Source organism: Ambystoma mexicanum, chromosome 1q (assembly GCF_040938575.1).
Source record: "Ambystoma mexicanum isolate Mex_15411 chromosome 1q, UKY_AmexF1_1, whole genome shotgun sequence".
NCBI lineage: Eukaryota > Metazoa > Chordata > Amphibia > Caudata > Ambystomatidae > Ambystoma > Ambystoma mexicanum.
In genome coordinates, this window is record NC_090922.1 from 257,485,775 (window position 1) to 257,501,552 (window position 15,778).

Sequence of the window (15,778 nt, forward strand, 5' to 3'; positions counted from 1 at the left end):
AGGTCTGGCGGGGCACTCCTGTACCGCCATGAGAAGGTTGCAAAGATGGTGATGGCATGTGTCATGCTCCACAACATGTGTGTACGTAGAAATGTGCCCATGCCCCCTGACGCAGAACTGCAAGCACCTGATGATGGTCATGATGAGGGTGGGGATGTGGCAGCACCTCATGGAGTCTGCGAGGCACCGGAGGCCCGTGACATTCGTCAGCATCTCATTGATGTATGCTTCTAGCACTCACGCCTGGTGGCTGATACATGGACACGGGACTCGTGGCACTGTGCGTGTCTGGGACATGCACAATATGGACTGTACGCCTATGATGGCCTAGTACACAAAAATCAATGTCCACACATCTCATTGGTTGATCGTGCACTTTATATGGCATATGTGATGTCATGTTGAACACCCTATAGACCCGCCACCCAAGTGAGCCCAACACACCCCCTCCACCCTCCTACCTCCCCCCCGAACCCCAGTGTCCAAAGATGCTCATTGTCAGTGGGCTGTCGCTATTGCAAGCCCCCTCTGCGGGTATCAGGGGCACCCCTGCCTGTGGAGCGCAGGTTCCTTCCAGATCTACGTTGGGGGCTGCCCTGGACGGAACTTGCAACGGATGATGTGTCTGCCTGCTCACGTCCATGCATGTCCCTAAGGGTTTGCGAGAGCTCAGTGAGCACACGGCGCACTGCGGCAAGTTCGGCACATACGTCTTTGGACGTCGCATGCAGTTCCCCCCTCAGGCTCTCGGTGCTTCTCTCCATTTGGACTCTCAGGCTCTCGGTGCTACTCTCCATTTGTGCCCTTAGCGTCTCTGTGCCTCTCTCCATTTCTGCCCTAAGTGTCTCAGTTGATGTTTCTATGTCTGCCTTAGTGCCCCCACATTCATCGGCATGGTCCTTGAGGAGCGTGGCCATTTGCTGCTGTTGCACGATTAACTTGTCGAGGGACTGTTGCCTCTGCTGGGCCATGCCCATTTGCGGAGGTGTCACAGAGGGGCTGTTGTCCTCATGTTGCCTTGCCACAGGGCTTGTGGGGGATGGCCAGTCGTTGTCTTGTGGGTGCCCCTGCGTGGTATCCTCATGTTGTACGGGATGGGACAGACAGGGGGATTGGGACAGGTCATGGATGGATCTGACTTCGACATCCCCGTTTTCTGTGTCGGAGCATGCTGCCATCAATGGGGTGTCACCTATGGTGCTGCTGCCACCAGAGGCAGTGCCTTCTGTGGCATCCATTGGGGGGACCTGTGGTGGTGGTGTTGTGGGCATGCTGGCTGCTGGGGTGCCTGTTGATGTTCCCTCCTCTGTGCTGCCACCTGATTTGTGCTGCTGCCGTGTCTTGATGCGTGCAGCTGAGGTGGAGGGTCTCTGGCCGTTGGTCTTGGCCCTCTTTGCAGGTGTGCTGGTAGGGGTGTCCTGTAGCTCGTCGTTTGGATCGGACCCTGTGGTGGAGTAAAGGAGGGCGAGGGTTAATGATGGGTCTGTGGGAATTGGAATGGCATTGTATCACATGCTCTGGGGTGGTACCTGAGGGTGATTTGGGTCGGGTCCTTGGAGGTGCTTTGATTTGTGTGTGGAGTGAGGGTGCAGTTGTTTGGCAGCCTGCAGTTAGGGTGTGCCTGCTGCACGTGTAGTGCGTGTATTAGGGGTTTTTAATTATTTATGTATTTATTGTGGGTTTTAACGTGCGCTATCAGGCCGATGTGTGTGGCCGTTCTCCTGGACATGTGTTTCTGTTGCACTATGTGGACGCATGGTACTTCACATGGATGGACTGTGTGGATTTGGCATTGTTTTATCTGGTACACCTACCTGAATCTTCGGATGTCTGCACTCCTTTCTCCATCCCTCCGACTCCCTCTATGCTCTCCATTCCGATGGTGGAGGCACAGATTTCTTCCCAGGGGGTCAACTTGATGGGTGATTCAGGACCTCCCCCGGTGGCTGTGGCAATGTTGCGGTTGGCAGAGAGTATGCTGCGGACGCGTATCCGCAGGTCGTCCCATCGCTTGCGGCATTGCTGTGGGGTGCGGGGTGCGGTCCCCACCGCACTTACCCGCTGTGCCACCAGAGCCCATATGGTCTTCTTGTTTGCAAGTGCCGTTCTGGTCATTTGCGTGGAGAAGACGACGGCAGCATTCTCCTGGAGGGTCTCTGTTAGCACGGTGAGTTCCTCGCGGGAGAAGTGGACCTGCCGCTTGCGGTCGCACGCTTTCTTCGCTACTTTTCCCATTTGTCTTGGTTTCGCTAGGGTGGGTGACGGGTTGGGGTGTGTTTCAGGGTAGTGATTTTAGTGGTTGTGTGGTTTTAGTGGTTTTATAGGTGTACGCCGGGATGTTTCCCGTTCCGGGCCCATGTTTTAACTTCCGTTTCCGTATATTTCCGGTCACCGTACTTTCCGGTAGGCGCACACTGCGGTGACCGCTAAGAGGGGTGGCGGTATTGCACCTAGGGCGCCGTACGGCGGCGGTGTGGGCCGTTTTGGGGTCATTTCCGCCATCGCGGATTTTGCACTTCCGCCGTGGCGTGGTGCTCGTGCCCGATGGGTCGGAATGGGCCGCACTTTGCTCCTTCGTGCAATGGCGGAAACGCTATTTACGCTGTGGCGCTCCGGTCAGTCGCTTTCCGCAAGGGTCGTAATGAGGGCCAATGTCTTCCGGCCATATGTTCGATGTTAGGGGGATGTTGTGCGCAAACTGTAGGTACATTGGGACCAAAAATACATGCACCTGAGAAAATGACTTATGTTTTTTTAATGAAGGATATCACTATCAAGGATCTAATGGCGATTGATATATCTGATGAATGTGATTCAGGATGTACGGACATTGAGACATGGGGTTTTGAGTAAAGCAAATGGTTGAGTAAAGCTCTTGGCTTAGGCCAAACTTTAACGGTTTGTTAAACTATAATCATATAGTGCCTCCTTATTATGAATTTTGGCCTAAGCCCATTCGCGTTACGCAGAAAACCACTTTGCAAAGTTTAAATTTTCGGGTTAACTCCGCCGCCATTTTAAGACTCATCCGCCATTTTGATTCCAACTCATGTTCCATGTTCTGAAATGGTGGACTGTGTTTTCTACTTGCAGTCGAGCCGAACGACCTTTGAGTTTCGTTAATGTTTAGGTTGACCGAGAGCCGACTGTTTAACCTATGTAAAGAAACCTTGCGCTTCATACAAACTGCCATTTCAGTGTTGTCTGCGCTCACAAGCCTCATCCTCGTATAAACACTGAAACAATGAAGAGTAAACTTCGATCGTATGCTTTAGCTGAACTGCATTGTAGTGACTCTTGGAATAAGGCTTACCGTGGATTCGAGAACCAACATTACCATTCAATGTTCATGGACATGCAAACTTGTTTAATCCTTTGTATAATATTGTAACATCTGTCATGTGAACTAGGCACAAACTCTAGCCCACGACTTATTAATTTGGAAAGAGGCTGGACAATATTGCAAAAATCATATAAATATGTCTGTGTTTAGATGTCCAGCACTCTCACTCCTCACTGTGTGTGCTGTAAACTGTACAGTAATAAAAGATACTTGTATCTTTTTAGCCAGTGATTGGTGTATTTCATTTGTGGTACTAAGCCTCGATTTTTTTTGGTCTTTCACAACAACAAAACAAACCACACATAGACTTGCACAACAGCACACGAAGGCTACCGGCCGGAAAGCACCCCAAGCCCAGTCAACAGGTATTAACCAGGCTGAGGCTGCCAACGGTACATCACTGCTCTCTTGCACTTTTCCCAGTCGTTCCCACTAACTCACCCCCCCACCCTTTACAGAGCCACCAGAGTGCCAGGGGACCACTCTTGTGGTGATACTGCACGGTACAAATATCCTTCAGCATTAACATTAACTAGTCAGCTGATTCACAGCAGAGCCCCCGAGAGATGTGCATGTCCCTGGTTAATGTTTCTCACTGCCATCCATGCGCTACCCAGTCCATTCTCTTCTTCGAGTTCAGCTACCCCTTGTACGGACACCCTTCACAGTGACTGCCTACTTTATCAGTATTGTCTCCTTTGTACACGACTTTTAATCAAAATGACATTCCTAATACTCAAAAAGTACAAATACTTAATTGTGCCCCTCATTATCAGCCTCCGAGTTATGAAATGCACATTGAGGATAAACTCCTATAAGCTATATTGCTAATTATATTTTAGTTTGCTATCTTCTCAAGGAAAGGTTCAAACACTAAGGCTGGCACAGTCAAATGCAATTCTGAAGGGGGCGGGGGAGTGGAGTGTTAATTCAGAAGCTAGGCCTAGCCAGAATATGTTCCATGTGCCAGACTAGGCTATGCAAGAGCTGCGTCTAGGATCTGTGTAGTTGCAGTGTACAGGTTGCTGCCTTTTTGGTCTTGATACAGGCTGGCTGTTTAGCACTGGTCTTATCACCCTGCGGGTGGTAGCCAGCCAATCAGGAGGCTAGAAACGTGGGCTGATACTACCGATCTAGCACGCATTCCAAGAAGCCCGATGTCCGGCTCCCTAGCACACCATCTTCCCCCACCACTGCAGTCATTTTGCCCCAATCCCCACTTACCTGTTTGCTGTGGTGGCAGTTGGGCCTCCGCAGAGGTGCTGGGGGTGCTAATGGTGTTAACCTGTTCCATGGGTAATACCAGGGTAACGTCCCGGTGCACTCATTAAACACCCTTGTGAACTCGTGCTGCCGGGCCGTTAACCCCGGTATAGCCTGTGGAATGGGTTAACAATGCCATATAAAAGTGAAAAATGGGACAGCCGGCCCTGCACAGGCATGGATAGTGAGTGACGAGGTAGGATGCCTTGTGCCACCAGGCCAAACGTGCTTAATGTGATTGGACTCTTGGCTGTACTGTGTGCAAGTGTGTCCATATATATTCACAAGATAACCTTTGTTATGTACGGTAATCATTAACCTTAATTTCTAAAACCCCAAATGTACTGAAACATCTTTAGTTGAAGGGACATTAGGGTTGCAATTCAGCAGTGGCACACGTGACATCATAGATGTCGCCTGTCACGCCATGTTTGGATAGGCATATAAACATTTGCATAACTCACCAGTTCCGCTGATGCAGCTCCCTGGATCTGATAACCCTGCAGGCAATGGGGCATTTCCCCATAGAAATGGCTGTGTTACACACCTTGCCCTTTTCATCCCCAAAGTTGGGGCATGCCTGATGGGGCTGCTAAATGCCCCCTTCAAATCTTTTCTCAGCACCAGATCCACAATGGCAGGAAACCAAGTATTTTCATCCTCGATTTCACCCACTCACAATTCTGGATTCAAATTTGAATTTGGGTAGACAGATCTCTAACGACCCTTTAGTCGAAATATGGCTATTATTTGTGCCACCTTTTTAAAATCTTGAGGAGCATGTGTGTCTGCACAGCTGCCAACGTCTTCTTGTGCAACGTGTGATGCGAATCCACCTTCTGTTTTTCTCTTTTCGTGAGAGCAAACATGTTCACTTGGAAATTATAATAGGAAATGCCATTTATACCCACCCCTCTTATTCCTTTGACCTGATGAAAGCAACTTTATGAAACTTTCTAGAATTCAATGTATATTTGCTGGAGAAGGTTTCATGCAATCCCAGAAAGTGCTTATCCCCTGGGGACTTCAATTTAACCCTAAATACAGTCGCTTTCACTAAATTTTTAACGGATGTGTAATATTATGCATCAATGTGCGCCTCCTGGCACTTTGCTCCTTGCATTCTTTTTTTTAATTATTAAGTTTATTGAAGTTTACATAAAATTATATATGACATTAAATTTATCAGTATCATAACTTTTGAATTCACCGCAAATAATCCACACACCCACTACCATCCCCAACCTTAACCAAAAGCAATGTAAAAACAGACCAACCTATCATTACATTTCTTCCAAAAATCTACCCACATTTGATCAAACAATTTCTGTTTTTTGTTTCTGCGAAGAATAACCTTCTCAATCCTGGAAACCTGCCTCAAGTCCTCCACCCATTCTGAATAGGTCAGCCTCTCATCACATTTCCATTTTCTCAAAACAATTTTCTTCGCTGAATTTGCAGCCCTGAAAAACCAACATTTCTGTGAATAAGTGAGTTCTTCTACTTTATCATCCTCACCCCAGATGATAGTATTGTAGTCAAAATCTTCCGGCAACAATAAAACCTCATTAATCTTCTCAGTGACATTCCTCCAAAATGTTCTTAGCTCATAACACTCCCAGATCATGTGTTCAAAGGAACCAACTGCATGTTTACATCTCCAACAAGCCTCTGAAGCAATCATCCCTCTCGCATGAAGTCTTTGGGGAGTCCAAAACACTCTATTAAGAATTTTGATTTGTCGGCATTGCTCTCCCAGATTAACGGAAGTCAGGGTCACATTTTTACAAAGGAACCTCCACCTCTCCACAGACATATCATAGCCAAGGATCTCAGACCACTTAGTGTTACTCGTAATCTTTTTACTCTCTGGAAAAATCCCAAAATGCGCACCCGTCGGTAAAAACAATACAACAAGGCCTACCTTGTCTTCGTCCAAACATGAAGAAAGGATAGATCTACCTGGAACCTGCTTCCGACCCCTTCTAACTCAGGTATCGAAAGGAGACTCCCGGGAAACCCTCGTGGGGGAGAAAACCCGGCTGCCGGTAGAGAGCGTTGGGTACAAAGCTGGTGTCACACTCTCAAAGATCTTGCGGGATGAAGTCTTCTAATGGTAAGTAAGTCGTTGTCTATGAAGTATCAGGCTCAGTAGAGATCTGGGAATAAACGTATAGAAGTTAGCGAAGGTAATGGTGTCGGACTTCCTATGAGGGTTGGGTGAGAATGATAATACCTGCAAGTGGTAGGGACTGGGTGCCGGCAGAGGATTTCCGATCGCTGTTTGTAAGAGTGTGTGCCTTTAAAGATGGATCCCAGACGGGGTTCCGATAAGGAGCAGGACGGTAAGCTGAAAAACTGGGTTTCTTTGGGAGGAATAAGGAAAGAGTAATTTAGAAAGGTCTGAACTATATATCTGATAACCGGGGGTAAAGCAGAAAGAAGCTTACATGAGTGAAGGCTGAGACACACCGGTGGTCGAATGGAGTCGATAATGCAAGCGTGGTTGACAGAGGAGGAGGGGCTTCTCTGCTCGAAAAGGAAAGGAGAGAAATCAAGGGTTAGTAGATGCAAAGGTTCTAAAGCAATAGTAATGAGAGGTACCTAGCGGCAACTCACGAAGCGAAGCCTCTGATAGCAGTAGCAACGCGTTGTTGTTCAGGAGCCGTGGATTCTTGTAGTGTTTCCGGGATGGGAGGCGGAGCTTCGCTTCCGTCTCCCGTCCTGACAACTAGACCATTGACACCGAGTAGAGGTGCCATGTTGGAGGAACACAGCCGCAACTTAGGTTGAAGCCACCAGCGGTTCCATAATAGACCGCGTCGGAGACCCATCGTAACAGTATGCCCCCTTCCAAGGGAGGAAAATCCCGGTTTACCTGGGTGGAAGCGATAAAAAGCACGAACCAACCGCGGAGCATGAACCGCGGATGCAGGTTCCCAGGAGCGGTCGGCGGGGGTGTAACCCTTCCAGTCCACAAGGTATTGAAGAACCCCTCTATGGTAACGGGAGTCACAAATCCCCGAAATCTCATACTCCGGACCTGAGTCCGTCATATCAGGAGGGGGAGAACCACACGTAGAGTGGTGGAATTGGTTACGCACATCTGGCTTTAGTTGTGAGACGTGAAAGGTGGGATGAATGCGACTCCAAGACCTAGGGAGTCTCAGTTTGAAGGCTACCGGTCCGAATCTGGCAATGATGGGAAAAGGACTGAAATATTTGGGTGACAGTTTAGAGGGAATGAGTCGCCTGGGGAGAAACTTGCTGGCCAGCCACACATGATCCCCGATGTTGAATTGTGGGGTAGGAGTTCGATGTCTGTCGGCTTGTTTCTTGCTCCTGGTCTGGGCTTCTTGTAGGGGCAGACCTGCTTTGATATGACCCTGGTGAATGGTATCGATCAAAGCGTCGATGTCCGGGAATTTGGTAAGGGTGGAGGTCACATGAGGAAAAACTGAGGGATGAAATCCATATGTGCAAAAGAAGGGACTGGTCTTGATGGAAGAATGTGCCGTATTGTTATAGGCAAATTCTGTTAAGGGTAGCAGATCCTTCCAGGTGTCCTGGGCCGACGAGACATAACAGCGAAGGTACCCTTCCAGGGTCTGATTCAGCCTCTCCGTCTGTCCGTTGGTTTGCGGATGAAAGCCGGAGCTTAATGCTCTCGAAATTCCCAATGCCTGACAGATGTGTTTCCAATACCTCGAAGTATACTGTGGTCCTCTATCAGAAATTATAGTTTCTGGGAGGCCATGAAGAGAGAAAATGCGTTCCAAAAAAACCCGTGCCATAATGGCTGCTGAGGGAATAGTAGGCAAAGGGATAAAATGAGCCATTTTAGTTAAACTGTCCACGGTGACCATGATGGTGCTACACCCCTTAGAAAGAGGTAAGTCCACTATGAAATCAGTAGAGATTATCTGCCAGGGTTTGACTGGTAGTAGAGGTGTCACCAATTCCCCCAAAGGGGAACACCGAGGTGTCTTGGTTTGTAGACAGACAGTGCAGGAAGCGAGATAGTCTTGCACATCAGTGCGTACCGAAGGCCACCAAAAATGTCTCTGAATGAGTTCCAGGGTATTAGTAAACCCTCGATGTCCTGCCGCTTGAGAATCATGGCATAATCGTAACACCTCTTTTTGGAGTTCGGGATCAGGAATGTAGACTTTTTCTCCTTTGAACAGAAGACCCTGACTTCTCGTTAATCCATAAGTCGATAGTAGGGTAGAGTCTAGGATCTCGAGGTCTTTGGATTTATTTTCCAGTCTTTGTAGAAAGAGACGGACTACAGATATGGACATTGTCCTTGGAAACATAGGTTCGGATTTAAAAGGGACCTTTTCTTGAGGAGTCTTTCTGGATAAAGCATCTGCCTTCAAATTGGTGTTTCCTGAAACAAAAGTAAATTTGATCCGATACGGAGAAAAGAAATAGGCCCATCGGGCCTGCCGACTATTGCAGGTTTGTGTGTACTGTAAAGATCGGAGGTTATGATGGTCAGTCCTGACCTCTATAGGGTGTTGGGCCCCTAGAAGAAGGTGACGCCATTCTTCAAAAGCCCGTTTGATGGCTAGGAGTTCTTTCTCCAACACCGTGTAGTGCAGTTCAGCCGGTGAGAGAGTTTTAGATAAATAAGCCACTGGTCTTTCTATGTTCTGCTCGTCTGGTTGAAGTAAGACGGCCCCTAAGGCATACTGGGATGCGTCGGACTCCACAATGAATCTTCGACTTTGATCTGGTACTTGTAAAATAGGAGCCTGAGTAAAAAGAATCTTGAGTTGTTCAAATGATCTCTGTGTCTCAGCGGCCCAAACAAATGGGATGTCTTTTTTCAGCAGATACGTTAAGGGTTTGGTCATCAAGGAGAAATGAGGGATGAATCTTCTATAAAAGTTGGCGAAACCTAGAAATCGTTGAATGTCTTTAATAGATCGAGGAGAGGGCCATTCTGTGATTGCCGATATCTTGTCAGGATCCATTGCAATACCTTGTTGAGCAAGAACGTAGCCTAAGTAAGAAATGGTGGTTTTGTGAAACTCACACTTCTCCAGTTTACAGAACAGATGATTCTGTTGCAGTCGTGTTAACACTTCCTTTACATGTAAAACATGTTCTTCCCAGGTAGAAGAAAAAATCAAGATGTCATCCAGATAAATGATAACATAATGTAAGCTGATGTCTGCAAAAATGTGATCCATAAATCTTTGAAAAACTGCTGGGGCATTCATAAGTCCAAACGGCATGACTCGATACTGATAATGACCAAACGGCGTGCGAAAAGCCGTCTTCCATTCATCCCCAGCCTTTATTCGAATTAGGTGGTAGGCTCCTCTTAAGTCAAGCTTGGTGTAAACTTTGGCTCCTTGTACTGCTTCTAATATATCGGGAATGAGAGGCATGGGATATTTGTCCGGGATGGTGATTTTGTTTAAACCCCTAAAGTCGATGCAAGGACGGAGCTCGGTGGTGTCTTTTTTTGGTATAAAAAACAATGAAGCTGCTGCGGGGGAAGTGGACTCGGAAATCAGACCGTTCTTGATATGTGTGTGTAGATATTTTTTTAGTACTTCCTTTTCTTTGGCTGATAGGATATACATTCTCCCGAAAGGGAGTGGACGATCTGGGATGAGGTCTATCGCACAATCGTCCCTCCGGTGAGGGGGAAGTTCTGAAAACTCAGACTGAGAGAAGATAGAACGGAATGAATGATATTCTGCTGGTAGGGAAGAGACTTCATTTACAATAGTATTGGCAATCCCTGCCTCCTGCTCCGGATTTGGTGAAGGGGGTTTCGCTAAAAAGTGACCGTGAACACAATGTTTGGAACCTAAGAAAAGAGTACCCGCCGTCCAGTTGATGTAGGGGTTGTGGACCCTTAACCACGGGATACCTAGAATGAGCGGATAATGAGCGGTCTTAATGATGTCTAGCTCAATGTTCTCATGATGGGAGACCACCGTCATCTTTAAGGCTCTTGTGTGATCCTTAATAGGCCCAGATATAAGGGGCTACCGTCGACGCTTTCCACGGGGATGGCTACGGTCTTAGTAGTACGTGGGATAGCATGTTTCTTAGCCCAAACATCATCAATAAAGTTGCCCGCGGCTCCGCTCTCAATTAAGGCGGGCACGTTAACAAGACACATGTTATCCCAAGCTAATGAAACACTTAAAGTAATCATGGTGTTTCCATCTGCTAGGGTAGAAGGACTGATAGTGTAATTTGGAAGGGGACTAATAGTAGTTAAAGAACCCAACGCCGTTGTCCCCTTTACGGTCGGGTATTGGCGTTTCCCGGTTTCCTCGGGGGTGCAACCGTACATTCTTTAACAGTATGACTGTTTGATCCACAGTACATACACAATCCTTGTGTCTTTCTCCGTGTACGTTCTGCAGGAGAGAGAGGACCCCTTGCGTTACCTAATTGCATGGGCTCCTATTCGATTTATGAGGAGAAAAAAAAGATTCCATATGGTATCTAGGATTCTTTCCTTTTCGCTTTTCTCTGTTCCTTTCCTGGAGTCTATAATCTAACTGCATCACTAGAGCAATAAATTCAGTCAGGTTGGGAGGTCTCGGAACTCGAGACACTTCGTCTTTTAGTTCTTCCAATAACCCTCTTCTAAAGAGAGTAATCAGTGCATCGTCTGCCCAAGAGGTGTCGGCGGCCATCCTTTTAAAAGTAGTTATATAGGCTAGGATATCCAGGTTCCCTTGTTTTAAGTCAAGGAGCCTTTCCTGAGAGGCGACGACCACCTCTTGTCTGCTGAACATGCTGCAGATACTGTTGCAAAATGCCGGATAGGAGTCCAAAATGGGGTTATTATTGATGACTAAAGGAGTGGCCCATGCTAAGGCTGCTCCTGTCATTTGTGCAATCATATGGCCCACTTTGTCTCTGTCCGTGGGAAAAAAGGCTGCCTTAAAGGCAAACTGCACTGTGCAGGATTCAAGGAATTCTTTCACGGCTTGGGGATTGCCATCAAATCGACCGCCTGGTAAAGGCCCGGGAGGGACTTCTGAGCTTCGGGCTGTCTGTCCCCCTTGCTGACGTAATGCAGTATTTTCCAATTTTAACTGCTGGACCTCTGCAGAAAGGGTCTGCATGGCGGCCATCATTTGTTGTAGCTGTTGTTCCATTGTTAATGCCCGTCGAGTATCCCCTGTGAGTCCTCCAGAGCTTTATTTTTATTCGGGCGTTGCTAACTGTTACTCGTAATCTTTTTACTCTCTGGAAAAATCCCCACATGCGCACCCGTCGGTAAAAACAATACAACAAGGCCTACCTTGTCTTCGTCCAAACATGAAGAAAGGATAGATCTACCTGGAACCTGCTTCCGACCCCTTCTAACTCAGGTATCGAAAGGAGACTCCCGGGAAACCCTCGTGGGGGAGAAAACCCGGCTGCCGGTAGAGAGCTTTGGGTACAAAGCTGGTGTCACACTCTCAAAGATCTTGCGGGATGAAGTCTTCTAATGGTAAGTAAGTCGTTGTCTATGAAGTATGAGGCTCAGTAGAGATCTGGGAATAAACATATAGAAGTTAGCGAAGGTAATGGTGTCGGACTTCCTATGAGGGTTGGATGAGAATGATAATACCTGCACGTGGTAGGGACTGGGTGTCGGCAGAGGATTTCCGATCGCTGTTTGTAAGAGTGTGTGCCTTTAAAGATGGATCCCAGACGGGGTTCCGATAAGGAGCAGGACGGTAAGCTGAAAAACTGGGTTTCTTTGGGAGGAATAAGGAAAGAGTAATTTAGAAAGGTCTGAACTATATATCTGATAACCGGGGGTAAAGCGGAAAGAAGCTTACATGAGTGAAGGCTGAGACACACCGGTGGTCGAATGGAGTCGATAATGCAAGCGTGGTTGACAGAGGAGGAGGGGCTTCTCTGCTCGAAAAGGAAAGGAGAGAAATCAAGGGTTAGTAGATGCAAAGGTTCTAAAGCAATAGTAATGAGAGGTACCTAGCGGCAACTCACGAAGCGAAGCCTCTGATAGCAGTAGCAACGCGTTGTTGTTCAGGAGCCGTGGATTCTTGTAGTGTTTCCGGGATGGGAGGCGGAGCTTCGCTTCCGTCTCCCGTCCTGACAACTAGACCATTGACACCGAGTAGAGGCGCCATGTTGGAGGAACACAGCCGCAACTTAGGTTGAAGCCGCCAGCGGTTCCATAATAGACCGCGTCGGAGACCCATCGTAACACTTAGGTAATAATCCTTCTGCTGGTGTATGTTGTTGGCCCAGATTCTTATACACCTTGGACGCCATGCCACCTCTTGTCCTATATTCAGGCAACCATAACTGCCATCCACCGCCATTAGCTGTACTTTCGTTTCGCAATACATTTCTCAATTTCCTGTATTCTCCCAATGTGCAGTCTCTGAGATCTTTAATTTGTGCAAGTCTTTTATAGCTGATCCATTTGCCGTCTTCGATCAAGTCGCTCAGCCATAGCACCCCACTCAGGAGCCAATTCAACCACAATAGCTGCCTCCCCTTCAATAGTATTCTTGGATTTAACCAGATTGGGATGAAATCATTATCACATACCTTGCGTTTACTCTTCTTCCATAGCCCATTCCAACAAGTTCTTAGGAATTTTGTTGGTGGAAATGATCGACATCCAGGCCCATCCACCGTGGACAGCATGGCCCTAGGCGGCAACGGAGATGAACAACTTGATTCCGCCTGCGTCCATACGTCCTCCGAATTTTCAATAAATGGAACCAGATGCCTGGCTCCAAAGGCCAAATGGTAATTTTCAAAATCCGGGACCCCTAAACCCCCACAGTCTTAGGGTAACTGTAATTTCCACAATCTGAGGCGTGCTTGTTTGTTCTCCCAGATAAAAAATTGGATTAAACTCTCAATTTTCTTCCAAAAGCCTTTCTTTACGTCCAGGGGAAGTACAATAAGCACATAGTTTATACGTGGCGTCGATGTCATTTTGATGGCATTCACCCTTCCCCAGACACTCAATTTAAGCGCACTCCATCTCTTCAAGTCAAGCTCCAGGGATTGAATCACATGTGTAATATTGACATCCATAATTTTTGAGACATCATCCGTTAACCAAATCCCAAGGTATCTCATCTTACTCGGACACCACTTACATGGAAAGTTCCTCATCCTCAAAACAGTGCATGCGGTCGATGCCGGCAGCGCTTCCGACTTGACCCAATTGATCTTGTATCCGGATTCTCTGATGAACACACCAATCACCTCCATCATCACAAGAATGGAGCTCTCCACATTCTGAACCACCAACAACATGTCATCCGCATATAACCAAACTCTCTGGTAGGCCGCACCATAGCGTACTCCTTGAATTCTATCTTCCTCTCTTATCCTCAGAGCCAACAGTTCCATAGCGATTACAAACAAAATCGGCGACAATGGACAGCCTTGCCTCGTGCCTCTCTCAAGTTCAAAAACGCCAGAGCTCATGCCATTAGTCCGAACACTTGCCATTGGATGTGAATACAGCAGTCTAATCCATCCGATCATGTTATCTCCAAATCCAAAACCTTTCAATGTACTTAAAAGATATGTCCATTCAATATGATCGAAAGCTTTTTCAGCATCCAGTGATAACGTCACCACATCATTCTGGCGTTCTCTGCTTTCATATAGAGTCAGCAACAGTCTTCTCATGTTATCTGATACATGTCTTCCTTTCACGAAGCCGGACTGACCAACATCTATAATATCCATTAGAGAAGCTTCAATCCTCAAAGCCAATGCCTTGGCTAAGATCTTGTTGTCAGTGTTCAGTAAGCTGATTGGCTTATAGCTGCCGGTTTCTACCGGGGGTCGCCCCTCCTTTAGAAAAACAGAGATTGAAGCGTGCCTTGTTCAACCTGGAAGGCACCCATCCCTCACGATGCGCGCAGCATTTCTAGCATCAATTCAAAAACCTCTTCCGGGAAAATTTTATAAAGTTCTGCAGGTAGACCATCTGGGCCCGGGCATTTACCAGAATTCAACGCATAAGCTGCCGTCCTGAGATCCTCCACGCATAATTCTCTCTCCATGCACTCCAGAGATTCCGAACTCACTTTCTTCAAATGGTAGTCTTCAATTAATCGACAAATTTCACTCTCAGATAAGATGGTTTCTGAAGAGTAGAGGGTTTTGTAGTATGACTGAAACGCTGCATTAATTTTCATAGGGTCAAAAGTCACTACCCCATCCAGTCTCTTCACTACATTTACAGTTCTGTCATTATCCATGACCCTCAACCGATGAGCAAGAAGCCGATCACATTTTTCGCCTCTTTCAAAATAGCTGCTTTTGGTTCTAAAAAGCAGCCACTCAGCCTTTGAAGAAAACAAATATTACAATCTCTCTTTTTTCAACTTTAATACTCTCAAAGTATCACTTGAAAAGTTTTGCATATTTCCTCTCTCGAGATCCTGCCAAATTCAACTTGTTAAATGTTTACTGTACTGTTACCCACATGTATATATATTTGTTTTCAGAATGATTGTTGTCTTGTGCTCTGCCAACTTGCAGCGTGCCATTGTGACAGTTGCAGCTCAGTGAAAGGCCTGCCGGCAATGCCAGTGTGTGCATACACAATCACAGAATGCGACCGCAAACGGACCATTATAGATCAAGGGGTGACGTCCCGCGCATGTTGATGCTGAGGGAACAAAATGGGATTAATAAATTACACACTTACATGACAGGATTAAATGAAGGAATCCCATGGCAACATCTCTCTGTATGATAAGAATATTGTTGAGAAGACAAATGTGTGTAATCGACTGCAAAAGAAGGTATGACATGTCCCCATTACACAAGACATTTGAACATACTTCACCGTATAGTTGCGGTTTCTGTGACCAGTTACACAAGCCAGTTTGGTCGTGCTTACAGTCAAAGATGGGTTATGCATCATACAAAGCACTAGCATAACAATTTCCATAATAGATTAGATACAACCTTTTATAGTGAATGATGCAGCGCAAGTGCAAGTAAATATCCAGATATGTAAAAAAAATAGAAGTACCAGGAAACTTCGAACTAGGCTCCAATTTCTTAAAAGTACAACATCGTTTGCACATTTTTCTGTAATATATAGCAGCATTTCTAACAGCAAGTCCCTTATATCGTGCTTCCCATGTACAGGTGGTATTTGTGTCTTTGAGTGCATTCCAGTCCAAG

General features: G+C 46.7%; 1 protein-coding gene across 1 annotated transcript in view; it reads right to left on the reverse strand.

Annotated features, from left to right (window-relative positions):
- Nucleotides 1-14,841, reverse strand: part of LOC138554921 (uncharacterized) — a gene marked incomplete at its 3' end in the record, with an annotated part of 30,985 nt that extends 16,144 nt beyond the window's left edge. The window contains exons 1-4 of the mRNA XM_069642601.1: nt 14,668-14,841; nt 13,723-14,431; nt 8,650-10,403; nt 4,568-4,720 (exon numbers count right to left, since the gene is read on the reverse strand). Of these exons, the coding sequence (XP_069498702.1) occupies nt 4,568-4,720; nt 8,650-10,403; nt 13,723-14,431; nt 14,668-14,841 (2,790 nt within the window). The remainder of the gene's footprint in view (nt 1-4,567; nt 4,721-8,649; nt 10,404-13,722; nt 14,432-14,667) is intronic.
- Nucleotides 14,842-15,778: the final 937 nt, after the last annotated feature.